Source organism: Lagopus leucura, unplaced genomic scaffold, assembly GCF_019238085.1.
Source record: "Lagopus leucura isolate 7727_CA_CO unplaced genomic scaffold, USGS_WTPT01 Super-Scaffold_100004, whole genome shotgun sequence".
Lineage (NCBI taxonomy): Eukaryota > Metazoa > Chordata > Aves > Galliformes > Phasianidae > Lagopus > Lagopus leucura.
Genome location: NW_024962264.1, coordinates 34708090 through 34728682, shown reverse-complemented (window position 1 = coordinate 34728682; position 20593 = coordinate 34708090). Strand labels below are relative to the sequence as shown.

Genomic DNA, 20593 nt, shown 5'->3' with positions numbered 1-20593 from the left:
TCAAAGAATATTGGCAACAACTTTGTCAAGGTTTACATACTGACAAGTTACAAAATCTGTATGCATCAAATTAAAAAAAAAAGGAAGAAAGAGAAGCTGATTGTCAGAATAGATGAGTAACCCAATTGTTCTAGCCTTTTATTTTACATGTCTGATAGCTGTAATTCTTGTTTAATTATCTATATGTGGATTTAGAAATCTTTGGAATTCTTGTGTACGTATTTTGATCCATAATACCTCTATGTAATTAGTTACTTCTGATTTCTTATCTGTCTTTTCATTCTTTCTTCATACAACATAGTCAGCTTTTTAATGTGGTGTTTGGATCTTTGATCTGTTTAGTATCGTTCTGTCTATATTAGAAGCTGGGGGCTACTTCCCCTGGCACAATCCAAATGACAGACCGAAGTAATATAGAAAGATTTTCATACTTCTCACCATTTCTTCTCATTCTCTCTGAACTTACGTTCTTTCTCTCTATGTCTTTTCTCAGACTGCCTGAACATAAGGCTATAGAGGAATATAATATTGATTTATATTTTTCAATGCACAGGTTCCTCTCCAATTTCCTATAACATGGGGCAGTTCCTTAGAACTTGGAGAGTGCTGAGTGCAAAGCAGTATACCATTAGAAAGGGCGAATTAGATGTAAAATCCAATGAAGAAAAAGATTTAGAGAACATTATCTCTGGAATCTGCATTTGCTAATTTAGAAATGCATGCTGATTGTTACTGTTCTGGCTGTTTATGTTCCTTTAAACAAAGCCTGATTACTTACGCTCTTCAAGAGAAAAGTGAACTTTTTCCCTTCCTCATCTGTCCTTGCATAACGCCTGCTAAACAGTAAGATTTTGAGCACCCTTAAGTTCACTATACTTCTCTGGAATACGCGACTATAGCAATGCTCACATTGTGATGTTACCAAAGGGACACCTTACCAAGCGAGAGTTTATGGCTGTTGTTATCTGGATGGCAAATGAGTCTGACATCCTCCTGATGGCTGCAGTCATGCTTTCCCCACTCTCTCCTTGAGCACTGCAGAAGGTCTGTTTCCTTCCCAGAGCAGCTGACATCATCCAACCAGATGGGACCAGAGTTTCCTTCTGAGGAGCTCTCAGGAGCACTTTTTCCATACCTATGCAACAAATACGTGTATGTTTTGGTCAGAGGGCATGTTATACTTCAGCACTAGAAAGGAAATAAATGATTTGTTGACAAATAAAGATTTCTCAAGATCAACAATGGAGAGTAATAACCATGATTGAGCAGGTTTGGTTAGCATTAAAATGAATGAGAACACTACATATTTCTTCTCTGGTAACCTGTATTTTTGAAGAATTACTGTTACATTAATGCAGACTTTGGGATATATTACCTTTGATTAAGGCCTCAAACATACATCTGTCTCACTCACTTTGGTACTTAAATCATGTTCTTAATATCATAAATATTTGAATGTTTGGACTTTTTTGAATGTGAAGGCAAGATAACAATTATGTAGTGAGAGTGTATTTTTGTAAACACAGTATGAAATGACTGCTTTCTGAAATATGTTAGTCAATACTTAATAGTGTCTCAGGACTGCGGGAGGTTTTTGAGCTAGGTCCAGAAGGATTTATACACTGAAAGTCTATCTGATTTTTACTGACTGTTTCATGAGCAAAGATTTTGAATAATCAAACTTTCATAGGCAAACTAGAATACAGTAAGTCATTTTTTCTCTATAGATTGGTTAGCCAAAAAACACGAGTGGAAGGAACTCAGTGAATGAAGACTGCTGAATTACAGACTGAGTTGAATCTTTTTGCTCTAACTAAATTGAGGCCATAAGTATGTAATGAAGACTGAGGGAAGCAGATTTTAATGCATTTTAACTCAGTAGTTTCTGTGAAGCACTCAGTTAACATTAAAAAAAAAAAAAAAAAAAAAAAACAGAGACTCTTGAAGAATATAGGATTCACGTAAATATCTACCATCATCATCAAGTCAAAGAGTCAGATATCTGATATCAAATAATCTTACTTAAATCCAAGCTGCCGGCAAGCCACCTGTGTATTCAGCTCTGTCCACCCATCATCGCAGATTGTGCCCCACTGCCCAGAATAATAGACCTCCAGGCGTCCCTCATGACTGCCTTTCCCACTTGTTAGCCTTAATGCACCATCTGTGTCATTAACAAGCAAGGAAAAACAAAAATAAGAATTAGTTTTTCTGAGGTCCAGTTACTGTTCTGAAATAAAATGAGTATCACTACATTTACTGCAGCTCATTACAATATTAAACTACTATATCTGTGCTGTTCACTAGATGCCATTCAATGAAAAGATGTGTAAGATGCCATGATGCACCCAGGATGTTGTAAAGTGCTGAGTAACAAAGCCGATTCAGTGCAAGATTTTGATCTCCGAGTCCTCATTACATGCCAAGTTCACAGAAATAGGCTCTAATTATGTGGTTTCATTGTTTATACATACAACTTATCTTCTTTATATATTGTTATTTCTCATTGCTTTTATGCTGACAGAAACAACACACAGTTAAAGCATGCACTGCACAGTAAGTAGCAGTTAGAGTGTTGCAAAGGAACCAAGGCTTAGTGTTAAATAATGAGATTTTCTATACCTGTAAAATTTCCACAGGCAACAGCAGACTCCTTTTGATACTGCTACAATGTATTATTACTGTGAGGTTTTATGCATCTGCAAACTTTAAAAACTCTCTTTCCAGTGCTGTCAATTCTGCATTTGTCACTGTGTGTGTTTATTGGTAATTGAACTACCTGTGAGAGGTGTACAGGAAACACCAGCATCTTCTTTGTGGTCGCAGTTGTGTTCCCTCCAGGAGCTTTTTGGACACTGTTCTATAGATAGCTCATTTCCTGTACATTGCACTTCATCCAGCAGCACAGGGCCTGAGCCTTCTCCAAAGTAAGCCTGGCTCCATGCCTTGGCAGCACCCCTGTCAAAAGATAGCAAATGCTGTAAAGCAAGTACATGCAAGCTAGGGTCTTGGAGGCAATGGAAACAGCTAAAATGTTACATATCTGGCTTCTAAAATAGTAAATGGGACTTCCTGAAAATGTACTGCAGGGGTAACTGACTGCAGCCTGTGTTACATCTGCACTACAGTGTGCTTCTACAGCCAACTTCATTATGAGCTGAAGTTCTGCACCAGCTGAACTTGAACGTACCACTGCAACATTTCCACAGTTCCGATATGATTATGAAATCAAATCCTATTCTTTCATTTTTACTTCATTTTCCTTTTCTATCTTTTCATTTTTAAGAACTCCATTCCTAGGAGGGATTATAGCTTTACAAATGGCTATGAGGGTTCTAATTGTAATTTTCATTTAATGTGTATACATGGTAATCCTATTTCTTCGGTGACTTACTTTGCTGGCCTCAGAAGCACATTAAACAAATCTCAAATACTTAGATGACGCAGATAAACTCAATTGTTCTACACTCTGTAATTTAAAAAACATGGCTAAGATTTCAAGTGACTTGACAATGGCATGAAGTTTATCGTAGAAATAAAAACAAAAGGCAGACCAATGACTGTCCTTGTGTTTGTTGTTTATGTCAGCGTAGGGAATTCTGAACACAGAAACCTACATGAATTGAAGACAGTCCATTATTTCAGCATTACAGAAATTATACAGTGTTCAACAGTTGTTGAGCTGTCATGATTTTTCCTTTTCTGTTTGGAAAGGCACTGTGTCTTTCATATATGTTTTGAAACACATGGATTGTTTTCCTTTCACTGGATGGTTTCTCTGTACATATAACCAGTTTAGTTTTTGTAGGAGTGTTTCCAGTATCTGTCTTCTTTTTCAACTAGGCTACAATGAATTACCTTTCTAAAGGACTAGTTTAAGGTAGAGTTTGGTCATGGGACTATAAAGTAATAGTTACAAAAAATATGTTTTCTGCAACCAGCCATAACCTAGCAGGAAAGGCATATTCAGTTTCTACTGAAAATGTGTCAGATCTTGGCTATTTTGTTTCATAATGTAGTCATTCAAACTCTTTAGAGGCTTTTACAGTAGAGTGTTAGAATTCTCCATTGCTGTCATTTTTTTAAATGGAAGTTGTGTTTATTCATGTTTTTAAGGCGGCACTTTATTGATCCATATATAGATTTAGATAGGCATGGGTTTCATTTCTATTGCTTTGTATAAGTCTATTCCATCTCTTTTATTTCTTGTTTAAAGGAAGATAGTACTAAATTTACAATAATGCAAATTCTTGATTAACAGTAACAAGGGTGTGAGAAAAACAGCAACAATAATAGGCTCTAAAAAGTTAAATTAGGACCAGGAAAAAAGTTCTTTATAAAAAAAGGAAGTGAGTACTCCTGGTGGATGCTGTGTAGATTATTAGTTCCCAGCAAATAAAACCACACATGGGAAAGGAACATTATATAGTACGATTTGCATTCATACATACTTAAAACACATTTGTTTCTAATGTTGTTAAGCTAAAGTGCTTGGTCAGTTTTGAAAAAATTGAACTTTCAGGCTGTTTCTCTGATGATCAGATGCCTTCTTCAAGTGGTTGAGTATGTGGAAAATATCAACAAACAAGTCATATTTACTCAGTATGGAGAAGAGTTGTAATCTGCAATCACATCAGAGAAACAGTGGAGGAAAACAGAAATGTCCTCAAGCACCCAACAAGTGACATTTTAGCAAAACACATTTGGCTTTCTTCCAGGGGTTTATCAGGGCACATCAGTAAATTCAGTCTGAAGTTAGCATTTTTTATGTGTGTGTGCATATATGTGTGAGAAAGATTTTTAATTGGACATATTCTTTAGAAAGACCTTCCTAATTCTAAATAATGTGTTAACATAGATCTTGCTCAGTTTCTTTTTCCTCCAGAAATGCTAAGATGAATTTCAGTAGATTTCATAGATCCCTGAGCTTTGCTAAGTCTTCCTAATTGCCCTTACCATTCTTTGTTTTAGTTTGTTAACTAGCCATGCCTTTCTATATGTAGCATTTATTCACTGAAGACTTGTAGTTTGCAGTGCAGGTAATGGGAATAAGAGCCAAGACCTCCATCTCTTACATTTCACAGATAGCCGCTTTTCTAACTAGTAAATGTGTGTAACTATATAGTAAACTAGGAAAATAACATGTATTGGATGCACTAAGAGTAATATTTATTTGAAATCTAGCTATCCAATCTAGCACGTCTCAATCTTTCAATGTATCAAGATACGGCCTGTGAGTTCTCAGTGCTTCTGAATATTTGTAGAATTGAGTAAGAACTGAAGAAACTTCTTTCAGGATACTTGTTTTAATCAGTAATGCCTTATATATATTACAGGCTTATAACAGAAAGCCATGTTTACCAGTAGTTTTTAAGATGATAGTACTTGGGAACATTTACTTGTATATGATGTTATCTTCATTTAACTTGAGTATCAGCATTTCAACGTTTGCTGACTTTGCCTGACATTTGTCATTACCACAGAAAAATGTTAAGGGCAGTTTAATTACTTCCCAAGTACTGATAGTGGTTCAATTGTATTTCAAAAGCAGAAAAAGCTTTATAAAAGGTATTCCTAATTGAATAGGTCAGGAATATAGAAATACTTATATAACTATTCTATGCACGGACTGAAGGTTGTGCACTAATGAACACCTGAAAACATTCTGTATGATGAGGAGTCAAAGAAATATTGAATAGCTATGAATCCATGAACACCAGTTATTTGGTGCATAAAATTAGGAAAGTTTCCTGTTGGAGGAAAAAAAACAAGCGTAACTGATGATCATATATTTAATCATACAGACAAGAGGGCTGAACTGATATTGCACAGCATTTACATGATGCTACTACATATAATGCCTTTCTCTGCAGTCTTAAAATTCTTTTAATGTGGTCTTTTACACATAAACCCTAGACTTGAAAAGAAATGGAAATATGATGTCAGAGGAGCACGCTGGTTCCTACATGGTTCGTGAGCAGGTTTAAAAGCCTTGTAAACACTGTACTAATCTCAGCTATTTGAGCTAGTTTGGATGGAACCAGCAGGAGTCCATGGCCTCAGCTTCAGGTTAAAAAAATGAGCACATGCTGGGGGCCACCTGTTCATGCCACAAAGCTTGCTACCTTCAGTGCCACTTATTTTAATTCACTGTAATCTCAGCAGGGTTGAGTGGGTGAGTTCTTTCCCAGTCTTCTCTGCACTGATCTGCTTAATTCTCATCCCAGTTTGTTTCAGAAGTAATCCCCCATTCCTCCTTAGCTTTACAGAGTAGTATCTTCTCTGCATTCAACTCGACATTTTTCTTCTGCTTTTCATCCCAATTGTCCTCATCTTCTCTGTCTCCAATGCAGCAGTTCTCCTCTTTGCCTCCCAGTTCTGCAGCATCTTTCTCAAGTACTGAATACTTATTTGCTGAGTAGTATCAAAACTGTTAAAACTTTAAACTAGTATCTACTCTGTCCTTGCAAACTGACAGTTTTCTGCGACTTATGGCTTAAACCTCAATTCTCATGGGCATACCAAAAAGCACATCCTTTCTGACAAAGCAGTGCTCTTGCTCCAAAGCAAAGTGATTGTTAGACTTTTCAGTAGAATGGATGTAAAGATTTCAATATCAAAAGCATCCTCCTCATATTCACCTAAGGTTTTTGATTGTAATTTTACTATAATTGTAGTGAATGTTCAGAAAAGACTCAAAATTTATTCCAAGAAAGATCCTTTGTCTATCTTACTATTTCATATTTACATCATATACCATATCATTTGCCACTGAGAACTGGATCCAATAGATCAAAGTTCTAGAGACTTGAAAGTACTGGCACTGTACCTGACCCTTCCGAAAATGTGTCGTTCATGCTTCAAAGTATTAGTGCAATTTTAAAGGAGCATCTTTTGAAAACTCTAGGCTATGTGTCTTACTATCTATTCTGCTTTGCTGCTGGAGTAGAAAATATGTAGTAAAACAAACCCAAGGCCAAGCTGCCGGCAGACAACTTCAGCATCTGCATCATCCCACTGATCGTCACAGACAGTCCCCCACTGGCCAGCATGGTAGACTTCAACTCTTCCTTCGTAAGCCTTGTTCCCACCAGCCAGCCGGATTGGAATAAAGACAGCGGCTATGATCAAACAGGGAATATAGGAAATGGTCATTTTGTTATTCTGATTGCAAAGGGAAAAAAAAAAAAAAAAGACAGCTTAGTGGTTTCTGTGATGTTGCTCAAGAACTACAATTAGTTTTTTTAATTCAATGGGAAACAAGAAATTAAACTTGCTAGAAATTTGTTCTTCTAAGGTCCAGTCTCTGGAGATGAACAATACTTTACAAACAAGAAGCCATGCTGATCTGAGTTACTTAAGTGTCAAAATGTGCACAGACGCTTAGGAGCATAAGACCAAATACTTTAATTTAGCAGTGGAATTGCATTTCTACCAGTAAGGGCAAAGTCAGTTCTGTACATGCTTAATCCCAGGGGGCAAAATGTGTAAGAGGCAAAAAATTATTTAGTTTCCACAGAGGTAGAATTTCACCTTCATGTTTTGGCCTTTTCAAAAAATTAATCTTTTTGTGTCCAGCAGGAGATTTTCTTGGAAGCATCACTTCTGCAGAAAACTATAATAGAAACAGCTTAAAGCCATGTAAAAAATACTCACTTTTGTATTTAAAAGGTTATTTTAAAGTTTCATCATATCTAACGTTTGAATGATTCACAGTGTGATTCAATTTTTGTGTACGCTTTCCAACCAATTAATGCTATTTTGTGACTTGAAAAAAAAACAAAAACATTGAGGGAATTTCTCTGAGTCCATCATACTATCTCACTGGTATGAAATCTAAATATGGGGTTTTTGTTGTTTTTATTGTTTTGTTTTGTAGTTAATTAAACTATATTCGTTAAAAAGGCTACTGCTCGTAGAACCTACAAAACAGGCGATTTCAGGAAACTCCATCTAATCAGCTGAACTTCAGGACTGATTTAATTAAAATCAGATATCCTGGGCTCTAAAGAACTGATAAGCTTCCTTTCAGCATTACTGACAAAGATAAAATGCCTTCTGTAAATTTATCTGAGCTAAATAAGCTTTTCCAGTGAAAATATCTATAAGCAGAAAGAAAACCTTATGATCTAGGAGTAAATTTTACTAATTTATAAATTTCAATTTCCTTAGGCAAAACTGTTCCTTTTGCTATGATTGTTTTCTTATTAACCTTCTTTCCTAGGTTAAAAAGGATTCATCTTCCACCTATACTACAGTTTTCTAAATTAAGAATAAAATTATGTTTTTTAAGTAATTTATTGAAATTCCTTATGAATAGAGGAGCTGTAGGACATAAGTATGTCTACTCTTGGATAGGAATGCAAGTAAGGGAAGAAAGGAAGCACAGTGCTGGGAGCAGCCATACAACATGTTTTGGTTACAACTGAAGAGAATGGCACTGCCAGTAGAGTCATCCTTAAAGTCAGCAGTATTTTAAATCTGACAGCATAACTGCCTACTTAGATACTGTTTATCATGTCAGTTAAAATAATCTGAAATATCTTAAAAGCCTTCTAATACATTTTTCTGGTAATATCATTGACTTGTGTAATGTAGCGATCTACTGGTAGGAGACCTCAGACCTGTTGTTTTAAGTGTACACAATAAATAGGACAAAACGTTTCCTTTTGCAGTGATAGCCACATTCAAAGAATGTAAGGTCAACACTCATCAGACACTTCTGTACCAAAGTCAGGTTTAGCCTCTGGATGAAACTGATGTCCCTCCCTGTTGCTCATGAAAAGCTAACAAACTGAAATGTTGCTTTTGTAGCTAACAAAGAAAATAATAATAATAATTAATTAATAATAATATTTTTTTAAAAAAGTAAGTAAAAATGTGGGGGAAACAATCCTACTTTTACAGCCAGAGGTCCACTTCTGCTTCACCCTTCCTCACAACCTGTATCTCAAAGCAACATTTTGCTTCATGATTATGGAATGGTAAAAGGTGGTTCTGCTAGTTGAAGCTTGCATAGCATAGAGAAATTTGAAATAGTTAATGGTGCTATGAGTCAATCTGTTTAATTTCCTGACCAAAAAGTCTAGAAAGGTTTTCTTTTTCTAATTTTATAATGATTGATTATTATTACTTGCATTTAAATAAGGTAAAGAGTTAGCCAAACCTTATATTTTGTTTTTTTGTTTTTTACCTAGGGAAGAGCTACATGTAACAGCAGCTGCTGTGTTTTGAGGACATATTCCATCCTGCCAGATGTCTTTTTCACATAACAGTATATTTTCTTCATCACCACGACAACGCACTTCACTCCAGTAGACAGGAATAAGGCCCAGTTCGGAAAATGGTATGTGTTTTGATGTACCTTTTTCACTGTAAGAAAAATAATCAGGTAGGATATTTGAGTCTATTCATTCCTGGTTCTCAGATAAAAACCTTGGGGTAGAAAAGAAAGAGCATTCCTTAACAGTGTAAAGTCATCACATTTTCTTACATTTCAAGGCAGTCTTCTGCTCAAAGCAGTTATAGAGTAACCCAGATTTTGCCATTTAGTTGTGGGATATTTTAGTACAGTGGCCTATGCCCTGGCAGGGCCAGCCACACTCCTCCCAGTTCTTGACAGCAAAAATCAGCACAGCAGTTCCTTCCACACTCCATAGGTAAACTGTAGAATCATCCCACTGCAGATATACTTCCATGACAGATAATGCCAAGGACCCTCCATTTTTCTCCTCTCCTTTGTTCCATTAACACTAGTCACTGCTCAGCACATGTGCATGGCATATATAGTTATGACCATGGGGCAGTGAAATCACCTCATACTGCATTAGCTCATTCTCACGTCCATTATTGTCCATTCAGCCATTCCCATCTCTCTGTTCATCCATCCATCCATCCATCCATCCATCCATCCATCCATCCATCCATCCATCCTCTCCTCCAACACCCTGAACATTTATAAATATCTTTTTTTCCTTTCCAGACTGAATCCAAAGAAACTGTTCTGAATCTTCTTATCTTCCATCTAATACCCACCAAAAACAAATTAAAAACAACATCCAAGTATTGTAAAAGCAAAAGGAGCAGAAAAATGGAAGAACCTGAAAAACATTGGAAATACCTACTGAATTCACCTTGTGGTATACAGATCCAAATTTCTATCAAACACTCAACAGGCATACATAAAAGTTTCAACTACATTTTGTTTGGGTATTTTTGGCCTAGATTCAGATTCAAGTCATTTCTATTGAAAAGAATGAGCCATTCACACTGTTTTAATAAGGGTCTTGTTCAACTGAAATGTTTATCCGAATGGTATAGGTAGGGTGTGGATGGCAAAAATAAATTAAAATGAGGAAAGGGGACACTGCATGTAGACAGCTCAAGTCATAAGCAAAATCACAGCCTCCAGATGGCTGAACTTTTATCCCATCTAATCCCCGTATTTTTTTAAGTTGGCATGGTGTGTCCAAATTAGAATTGAATGTTATAAAACAGCTTAGTTTTTGTTCTGCCTTGCAGTCTAAATAGTCTAAAAGTAATATAATCATTAAGAATGCAACTATGGTATACTTGCCCCCTGCTGCTTGTAGCAAATGTAATCACTCCTTTGATATGTAACTGTAATAATGCTGGAAAGGCAATAAACCAGCTCTATTTTGGGGCTTACTGAGAAGCTACAAAGTGAATGGAGTAGTGAGGTGGCAGGGTAGTCAAGTAATGTCTTTGCCTAGGTTAGGTGACATGGATTTTCTAGAAGCTGAAATTGCATTTTGTTTTTAAAACTTCCTGTGGATATGGACATTTTCTTCTTTTCCTCAGTTCCACCTTACTATAGCAACTGCAGCATCACCATAGGCATTATGTAGAGCTGAATGACCAAATTATGGTGAAGGGTCCTGTTGATTAAATCCACTTTGACAGCCATGGGAAACAGTGGTCAATAAGGACAGTGAGCTGTTAGCACAATGCACGGACTTTCAACCTCTGTAATACTACCATGACTGTAAAATGTTTTCATGAAAATGTAAAGCCGCAAAATTTGTCTGGTTTTGGGTTTAGTTATCAATGTGTAACACTAGAAGTAAACCATACGGATTACCTAGTTGTATGAGGGTAGCACAACAAAAATACTCCATTTCCCCAAAATCTAAAATGAGTCCCAGCTGTCTTTTGGCAGAATATAATGGATTATTACCAGAGTAACACAACGCTCCTGGGAATAGGGAATATTCCTGCGACAAGAAGCCATGAAGAAGCAAATTCTGACCACATTTACATTTTTACAGATTCAGTAACTTAAAGAGCTACTCTTAATTGACACTTACATATGCAACATTAGGATCAGACCTCAGATTTCTCTCCTCATGGACATCTGGTTGTCTACTAAAGCACACATTGTTTTACTTTGAAAGTACAGCATCTACCTTCCCTTCACTCCTTTTCAGATCCCACATACAGCTTTCAAACAAAATACTAATTTTCACACTGACCTCTTTGAAATACAACATAATTGAAGGAAGCAAAAGATTCCCCTTTATACTGTAATGTCATTAAAGTATGTCAACTAATTTTCACTCAGACAAAAACTTACCCAAGTGCAAGCTGTCGACATATGACCGTTGCATCATTATTGTCCCAGTGGCTGCCACAGATTGCTCCCCAGACTCCATTCAAATAAACCTCCACTGTACCTTCAAACTCATTCTTGCCACCTTGGAGTCTCACTGACGCTTAAAAGAAAAGAAAAAAAAAACAGTCTCCAAGATGCTCCATGTCTCAGATAATTTATCCTACCTACTGGACTCTGAATCTCTTTTTTCCCTCTGCAGATGAATTTTTGTTTCAAGTACTACTACCTTATTTTGCATTCTTTGGTTAAGCTGCTTCTAAGAAGTACTCTGGCATGTCTAACATTCTTATACAGTAATACACACAAGCTGATAACTTTATTCCTTACATAGGGAATACATTTTGCTTCTTACACTGAAGCTACATTACTTTTCTGATACTTCTGATGCTACAGCTTAGTTGGTAAGTTCTAACCACCAAAACAAAGTATGTACAGACTGCATAAATATTTAGTTTTTACCTCTACCCAAGTGAGCAAAAATTTATGAGTGATATGTTTTTATCTTCCACATAATTCAATCCAGTTTAAAAGAATCAGAAAACAACCACATGGATTGCATAGCTTTTACTCTGAGCCATGTAATATTATGTTTGTCATGGATGTCAGTAGTTTATTTTAGCCAAAGAATGCATTTGTTCAGACTTGTTCTCAGACAGAAAAACACTTGATGATATTATATGAAGGGTCTTTGGCAAATTCTCAGACAAAACAAACTAAACACATTAGGAATTTTCTAAAAGAAGTGTGAAAAAAAAGACATCCAATAAATTAATAGATTTTGCATTCTTACATTACAGTATTTGTATTTGAGATGCAAGATGCATCTGCAATTGAATGTCACCAAAAAGCTGGTTATAGATGTAACTCTACAGAATCAGAACAGTAGTTCAACAAGAAAGAATATGTTTCTGTTAAATTATAAAACATAACCTAATTGCATGCATTAATATTGCCTGAAATCTCAGTTAATCCATCTGCCTCTCATCTGTGATCTACTTAAAATCAGAAGCTACATCATCATCCAGCTTGCAGGGTTTTTAGCAGTAGGAGAGTAAAGTCAGTGTTTGTGCCTGCCCTCCTTTTACGTGTTGTGTTCATGTATGTGTATATTATAATAACAATAATAACAATAGGTAGATCTACCTTTTCTTCTCAGCTTTCACACAGATTGTGTTCTGGTTTTAATTTATTTCAGTGTAGTTTATAAAACCAAGTCAAATGACTGCCAAAGGACTCGAATTAATTAACCTCAAACTTGATTTTGTGTGCTCCTTTTGCCTTCTATTTTCTCAGCAGTACTTACTGTGCAACAAATTACAAACAAAAGTTATTCAAGTCATGTTACAGTGCGTGCTATCATTCAGCACAGAGGACTATAAATGACTTAATTATAGCAACAGTAAAGCCATACTGCCCCTTGTTCTTCTGTGTTTATATTTTTAATCTTCATGCTTTTCTATCACATACAGACAAGTTCAGGAATTTTGTTTATTTCTGCTCTTCAATTGACTTTTGTGTAGACTATTGTTATCAATTGAAACATCAGTTTTAGTCATAGCAAAGTGATTTCTGGCATTCCAGAAAGTGTGAATATATCACCCTCAAAAATTAGTTTATTTTTGTACCTGATTGCTTAAGGTCCTGCACAATTACTGTATCAATGCAGAGTTTCCTGAGTACACATTACACAATATATCTATGAAAATACTTAGATAAAGGAGTACTTGAAGAGTAAAACTAAAAGAATAAAATTATCTTCTGTGATTTCCACGGCAGAACATGGCTCAGTGCTCTTTCTATTTTTGCAGAATTCCCAGAGACAACACTGGAAAAAATTATTCTTGTACACAGAATAAAAGATGATATAAGAGACAGCTTCTGCGCATCAGCATGTCTTTTCCCAAACATTAAAAACAAATATGAAATCGTTTGCCTGTCTGATAGACAACTCATGAAAGAAGTCTAAAAAGCATGAAGATCTGTGGACAGGTACTGTTAAACATAACAGACTTTATCCTGCTGCCAACTCCCCCAGAGAACTCTGGGTGATTTCTGCTCCCTACTGAAGTGGGTGTTAGTACGTAAGGAAGGGAAAATGATTGGAAGAGATCAAGTCTTATTTCTGTGAGCCTTTGTGACAAAACCTAGGAGAAAATATTAATAAGTGAGGGATTTAAAAAAAAAAAACAAACATGTAATATCTCAATAAAATATTTTTATTTGCCTTTTTACTGCAGATTTGCAGCTGCTTAGGAATACCAGCATTTTATGAATGATAGCAACATTCATAACAGACCTGTGTTTGTCTCACAAGAAAATACAATGAAGAACCAGATACACAAGATTGTTATTAAAGGTAGTTTTTTTAACAAATTTAAAATATTCTTGATTGGCAGCTGTAATTTAATCTAGAAAGAAATAAAGAGAAAGCCTTTTCTTACAGGTAGCTAACATAAAACCTTTTAATATGTCTGATGTTTATTAGAGTTAACTGAACATAAATGGTATAATGAAACTAATTTTAACATGTTGGTTTACACTGACTCACTACTCTTCTTCTAGGATGGTGTTGATACCTACAGCTGTGCCTAACCTAAACTACCCATGGCAAAATCTAGCATTCACTCCTCAAGCAAAACAGTAAGAAGTCGTCCCTCTCCCCTTCCCCCCCATTTTTTTTAAACAAAAGTTTCCGAATTGAAAAATCTCTGAAGGGTCTCTTAGTATTTTTCTAAGTCCAGTTCTTGTTCAGTATTTTAGCAGAATCCAATGAAAGTAAATGATACAATATTCTATGTGTTTCATATATGCTTTAAAGTATGTGTTAGCGTAAGTCATAATTGCATAGCAGGCAAATCAAATAGCAATTACTGAAAAAATTTAACTTATTCTGTAGCTTTTTCAGAATGTTGTGGTATTTGGACTACTGGCAGTTATGTTACTGGATCATGAGATAAATTAATTAGAGTAAAATGGATACCTCATAAAACGTAACAGAATTTAAAATATATCATTGTGCTTCAGTAGGTTCAGCAGGTTGATCTTAGGGAATTGCAAGCTGATCAACATTAGAATAATAGAATCATAGAGTCCTTAGTGTTGGAAGGGACCTCTGAAGGCCATCTGGTGCAACTCCCCTGCAGTGAAGCACCACAGCTAGATCAAGTTGCCCAGGGCCTGATCCAGCCTCAACCTGAAAGTCCCCAGGGACAGGGCATCAACCACATCACTAGGTAACCTGTTCTAGTGCCTCATCACCCTCACTGTAAAAGATTGTTTCTTTATCTCTGATGTAAATCTGCCATCCCTGAGCATGAAGCCATTTCCTCTTGTTCTGTCACCACAGACCCTGCTAAAGAATCTATCGCCTTCTTTCCTGTAACTCCTTTTTAAATACTGAAAGGCCACTATGAATGTCACCTCACAGCCTTCTCTTCTCCAAGCTGAAGAACCTCAGCTCTCTCAGCCTGTCCTCGTAGAATAGGTGTTTCATTCTATGGATCATTTTTGTGGTCCTCCTCTGGACACTCTCCAACATGTCTATGTCTCTCCTGTACTGAGAACTCCACACCCGGACACAGTATTCCAGGTGAGGCCTCACCAGCACAGTATAGAGAGGCAGAATCACCTCTCTCAGCCTGCTGGTCATGCTTCTTTTGACGCAGCTCAGGATATGATTGACTTTCTGAGCTGTGGGGGCTCATTGTTGGTTCATGTCCAGCTTGCCATCCACCAGTACTCCCAGGTCTTTTTCAACAGGGCTGTTCTCAATCCTTCCATCCCCCAGTGTGTATTGGTAATGGGGGTTTCCTTGACTCAGGTGCAAGATCTTGCACTTGGATTTGTTGAACCTCATGAGATGCACCTCAGCCCACTGCTTAAGCCTGTCTAGGTCCCTCTGAATGGTATCCCATCCCTCTGGTGTGCTGATTGCACCCCACAGCTTGGGTCATCATCAAACTTGCTGAGGGTGCACTCGACTCCATTGTCAGTGTCACTGATGAAGATTAGCCCCACTGATGAAGAGTTATCAGCCCCAGCACCAACCACTTGTCACCAGTCTCCATCCAGACACTCTTTGGACTGGATCCTGCATCCAGTTCTTTGTCCATCAGTCTACCCATTAAATTCACATCTTTCCAATTTGGACAGCAGGATGTTATGGGGTACTGTGTCAAAAGCCTCACTGAAGTCCAAATAAATGACATCAGTGTTTTTCCCTTGTCCATTGAGTACGAGGATCCTGCCGATGACTCTCAATACCCTTCTCAGCACTAGTCAGAAAAATGAAGGAGCCCCTCAGAGAGGGATGCACTGACCCCATGAGAGTTAGAGACAAGGGCACAGAAGCACAAAGCAGGTTTACTGATCAGCTCTAGGACACATATTGTGAACAGTGTTCATTCAGCCCTATTTGAAGAATACTTATCTACCATCTTCACAGAAGCACATTCATTTACATACGCTCAGAAATGTACGCATTTCTTTTAATTATATTTTACCCAAGACTACTGATGGTCAATTCATGATGTTTACACACAGTCTAATAATTTTAGATGCTCTAGTATGTGCCTAAGTCAGAATCTTTCCCATCTGCTATCACCGTTTAAAAGAGATTAAGTTATACTTGCAAATGGAAGGAAGTAAGGGTATCTAGTGAGTACTGCTGAGACTTGCTCTGCAACACCTGCCATATAGGCACAAGCTGAGACACAGAGTAATTAAAAAAAAAAAATGGCAGAGGAAAACCACCCAGCAGACTTTTAATTAACTCTAAAAAGGAGAAGTACTTTAAAGGAATTGTGCTGTAAACAGCATGAGTGGTCCTCTGGCCTCTTCTGCTATATCGTTTGCATGCCTAGAAACGCTGGGTGACTTCAAACCCTATTTTGTTTTCTACAGAGAATGAGAATCACTTCCACTCCTGCTTTAAGTACTGCAGTAGTGGGGTTTATGGTGTTTATGGTGAAAGTGTACCAGTATTTTCTTTGTAAACACCTGTGTTCAAAGGTTTGTAGCTTGGCTGTAAATGCAGATTTTCAAAAGAGTGATCAGAAGTACATGTTTCTTGTGCTCTGCCCTCTGGTGCTATGTGCTCTCAAATCAGAGGTCTGTAGCAAAGCAAAAGTAGTATTCCAATTCTGGAAATTTGTAAAAACAGCGTATGTTATTTCTGCTTGCTTTTGCAAGGTGTTGCAGCGTGGGACAGTGCCACAGAAAGGCTCTGCACTGATATTCCATCTCTGTTGCCTCTGAGTCAATTAGGTAGGTGCAAATTAATACTAAGTATAAGGATGTCCCACTGACACACGCTCTATATCCCACATAACCGTATTACAAGTTGTAGTATTTCTGAACACTAGTGGATGATTCAGAATACTATGAGTCTGTCCCAGCCTCAAAATGAATTGAATTTATTGGTTTACATGAGGTATTTGGAAAAAAATTAAATCTATCTGCATTATAGGCCCAATCTAACACCAGTTCAAATCGATGGATACTCTTCTTCCCTTTTGGCATGAGGCCTAGCAGAAATCAAAGAAATTATCCCTGTTGACTTCAGCAAAACTATGGGTGCTGCTCTCTGTGAGTGGTGCTGTTATCCACCACTTTCCTGAGCCCTGCTTTCAGTCTAAAATTATAACTGCTTTCTCTTGGTAGTTTAACCTTGAAAAATGGTGCATTTGTCAGGACTACTTTTAAAGATCCAAGATGAAAACTTTAGTACATAGCATTATTGCATACTTAGAGAACCTTATATTAGAAGTTTCATAAATATTATATGTACTCAGTGTGCAGCGTGCTGAATTGGTTCTTCTGCAGCAGTGAGGTTCATTGTATCAATGATCAATGGCTTAAGGCTTTGTAAAAAGAAAACTGAAATTTTAGGAATGTAACAAACTCTAAAGGACCGCAATTGTATTATATGGTACAGAGCTGTAGAAAATTAGGAGGTTTCATGCTGTGCAGCTGTAATAAGAATGGTTCCAGAAGAGCTGCTTCAACCTTAGAAGACAAAAATAGACAATCATGCTTAATTTTTTCTTTAACCCTATGCTATTAAGAAACACAAAAGTCATACAATACCTTCCATCAATTGCCTGGAAGCATTTAGTGAAGCATTATTTGATTGGCATTAGTGGAATCACTTGTGATGAAAGAGATTTAAATGGAAAGTCCGCACATTCTGAAGTTGTGTGCTTTACTTCCATTTCTGACAGTGATTGGTACTGTGACCACTGGCAAGACATTTACCCCTTCTTTTATTGTTTCCTCTTTGTAAAATGAAGAAAAATAGTTAACTTTCTCATAGAGCTTTAAACTAGATGTATAACAACATATCGTGCAGAATTCTGCAGCTACATGCCCCATAAGCACTGTGTTGTAGGCTTCATTTTCCGAAGCATGAGTAGCGTATGCACAGGTAAGTTGTTATGAGTAGTACCTAAAATACTAAATTCTGCTGGACTTAGGCTGGTTCTTCGTACAGCATACTCTCAGACTCATTTATTTTCCCTTATTATTTCCTTGGTCAATCATGATAATTTATGTATATTTGCATTTGGTTTACTTGCTTTCAAGGCACAAATAAGAAATATTAACCAGATGTCTCTCATTTTAGAAGGAAGGAAATGAAACACCAAAATCTGTTAAACTATTAAACTGAATTTAGGCTGGTACTGTCTAGTATAATTGCCAGGTTTTTTGTTTGTTTGTTTTTTATTTTTCAGCATTACTGTTAAAATATGAAGCACTTTAATACATACACATGCACAAAGCTTAGCCACTTAACTATGCACGTTAGTTATAATATTTAAGCTAGAAAATCCAGGAGATTTACAGTTAAGGCCTTGAACACAGCATTGTACTTAGTAATTGCAGGTGCCTCAGTGCAGGTTTCCTCAGCACATGCACTAAAACAACAGAAAAGGGAAGACAGTTTGCCCTTCTCTAGCTAAAAACTGCATCGTAACAAAGCACGACTTGCGTTTCTTCTCTTCTTGTGAGAAATGAGCATATTTCAGGACCAAAGTTATAGTAATGGGTTTTTTGGGGGCAAATAGCTTGACTTATTTCTATGTTCCACATTACACTACTTAATGCATTCTGAAATTCTTTGGTATCACCTTCACAAAGACTCTTGGACAGATTTTGGCCCACTGGAGCCACTGAGATTTCATTGTTGAGTCCAACAGAAGTAGAACCTCTTAGCTGTAAAGTATCACCTACTGTTCAATAGCTCTGTCCTCTACCTTAACCTGGATTTTCTTTTTCTTGGGCGAAAGACAAGAGGAAAGACAAGAAACAATCTGAAAAGAGTGAAGAAACACAGCTAAATCCAAATCACACAGTACTTTCAGCATCTTTTACTTGATCAAGTTCTTACCAACTTAAAGGGGATTCTAGAATTAAATTAGAGTAAAATTGGGTTATTAGCAATAAAATGATACATTAATCCTTAGTCTGACACACAAGTCCAAAATCCTTACAGAGTACTTTGGGAACCAAACTGATACATTCCAAAAAGAGCTATAAATATGATAGACTAAATTAGGGAAGCAACTATGGGACCCTTTTCCAATCTGAGACCAGTTAAAGGGTGTGAAATATTCTGCATTCTTTTCATCTTAGTCTAGTTATTGTTTTCTCCACCATGGCATCAGCTGCCTGGTATTCTTTCCCAGGAAACATCTGTAATACATAACATCATTCTGTCTTCTCAAAGGAGTACAGTACTGACTCTGAACATGGCTTCAGAAGCCGCTTTCTTCTCTTTTAAGCATAGCTGAACAATATAGACCGTGGTGCCTCCATGTGCTCTTCATGTGATGGTTTATACCAATACATATAATTTATCACATTGTTCAAATTACATTTTTTCAGCTGTGCATCTGACAGATAGGTCTTCCAGGATTATTGCTGGGAGAGAAATATATCTGTCCTCTTCAAAGATCTGAAAGATCTTCGCTGAAAACAACAAAATTATTAATACTAATAGTAAATCCCTTACCAACATTTAGGTACTATAAGACATGTGAAGAGAAGGGCAACAAGGGAGAGAGTCTTTATTTTCATTGCAACAGTTACGTGTGACCATTTTTAGTACGAATACAGACAGGACAGAATTCTTAGGTAGGAGATAATATCAAAGAGATGCAGAAAAATATGTTTCCCTCTAGCAAAGTCATTCAAAGCCTGTCGGTAAATAAACACCCTCTGCGGGGGTTGCCAAAGCCGATGAGCTTTAAAGCAGAGGGCTGAGTGCTGGAATCGCTGCTCAGTCCTCATGCATCGAAAACTTCCACCACAGCCAGTGGATCCAGTTAGGAGGGTTTGTGAGGGTCCGGGCTCACAGATGCCCGCACCCCCAGTGCTAACTTGCAAACCCCGTTATCTCAAAATGTAAAAAGAAAAAGAACGAGGGCGACCAAGCCGCTCCCCAGAGACGTGCACCCGGTTACAAGACGGGAATGCCAGTCTTACCTAGCCGAACGCTTAGGATACCGTTTCTGAACGCGAATCGCCTAGTTCTGACTTATCGCATAAAACGACGTGGTACTTTCGTCTTGCCGGTGCAGCTGCCGATGAAAAAGTTTAAAACCCCCACTGAGAAAATCCTTTGCTGTCACCGTGGCGAAAGGCGTTCGTTTTCTCCCTCGACCCGCAGTCCCTCCGAAAACCGCGGCGGGGGAGCCGCGCGCGAGATGCCGACGCCACCGCCGCACTCCGGGACGCGGAGCCCCGCGCGCACGTCCCGCTGCGTCTCGCCCGAGAGCCGCTGCCCCGCTCACCTCGCTCGCAGTCGGCGCGCTCCCTCTCCGCCCGGCGCCGGCCGCTCCGAGGGCCGCACCGGGGTCGGCCGCCGCCGCCGTCGCCGGGCAGGGCGCAGGAGCTGCGGCGGCTCCGCGGCAGCCTGCCCGCCGAGCCGCGCCGCGAAAGGGCGGGCGCCGCGGTCGGCCA

General features: G+C 37.8%; 1 protein-coding gene across 1 annotated transcript in view; it reads right to left on the bottom strand.

Annotated features, from left to right (window-relative positions):
- Positions 1-20593, bottom strand: part of PRSS12 (serine protease 12) — a 42759-nt gene that overhangs the window by 21981 nt on the left and 185 nt on the right. Inside the window, 7 exon segments of the mRNA XM_042871936.1 lie at positions 939-1135; positions 2023-2164; positions 2780-2958; positions 6971-7121; positions 9194-9372; positions 11594-11732; positions 20425-20593. The exon segment at positions 20425-20593 is cut by the window's right edge and continues 12 nt beyond it. Of these exon segments, the coding sequence (XP_042727870.1) occupies positions 939-1135; positions 2023-2164; positions 2780-2958; positions 6971-7121; positions 9194-9372; positions 11594-11732; positions 20425-20593 (1156 nt within the window).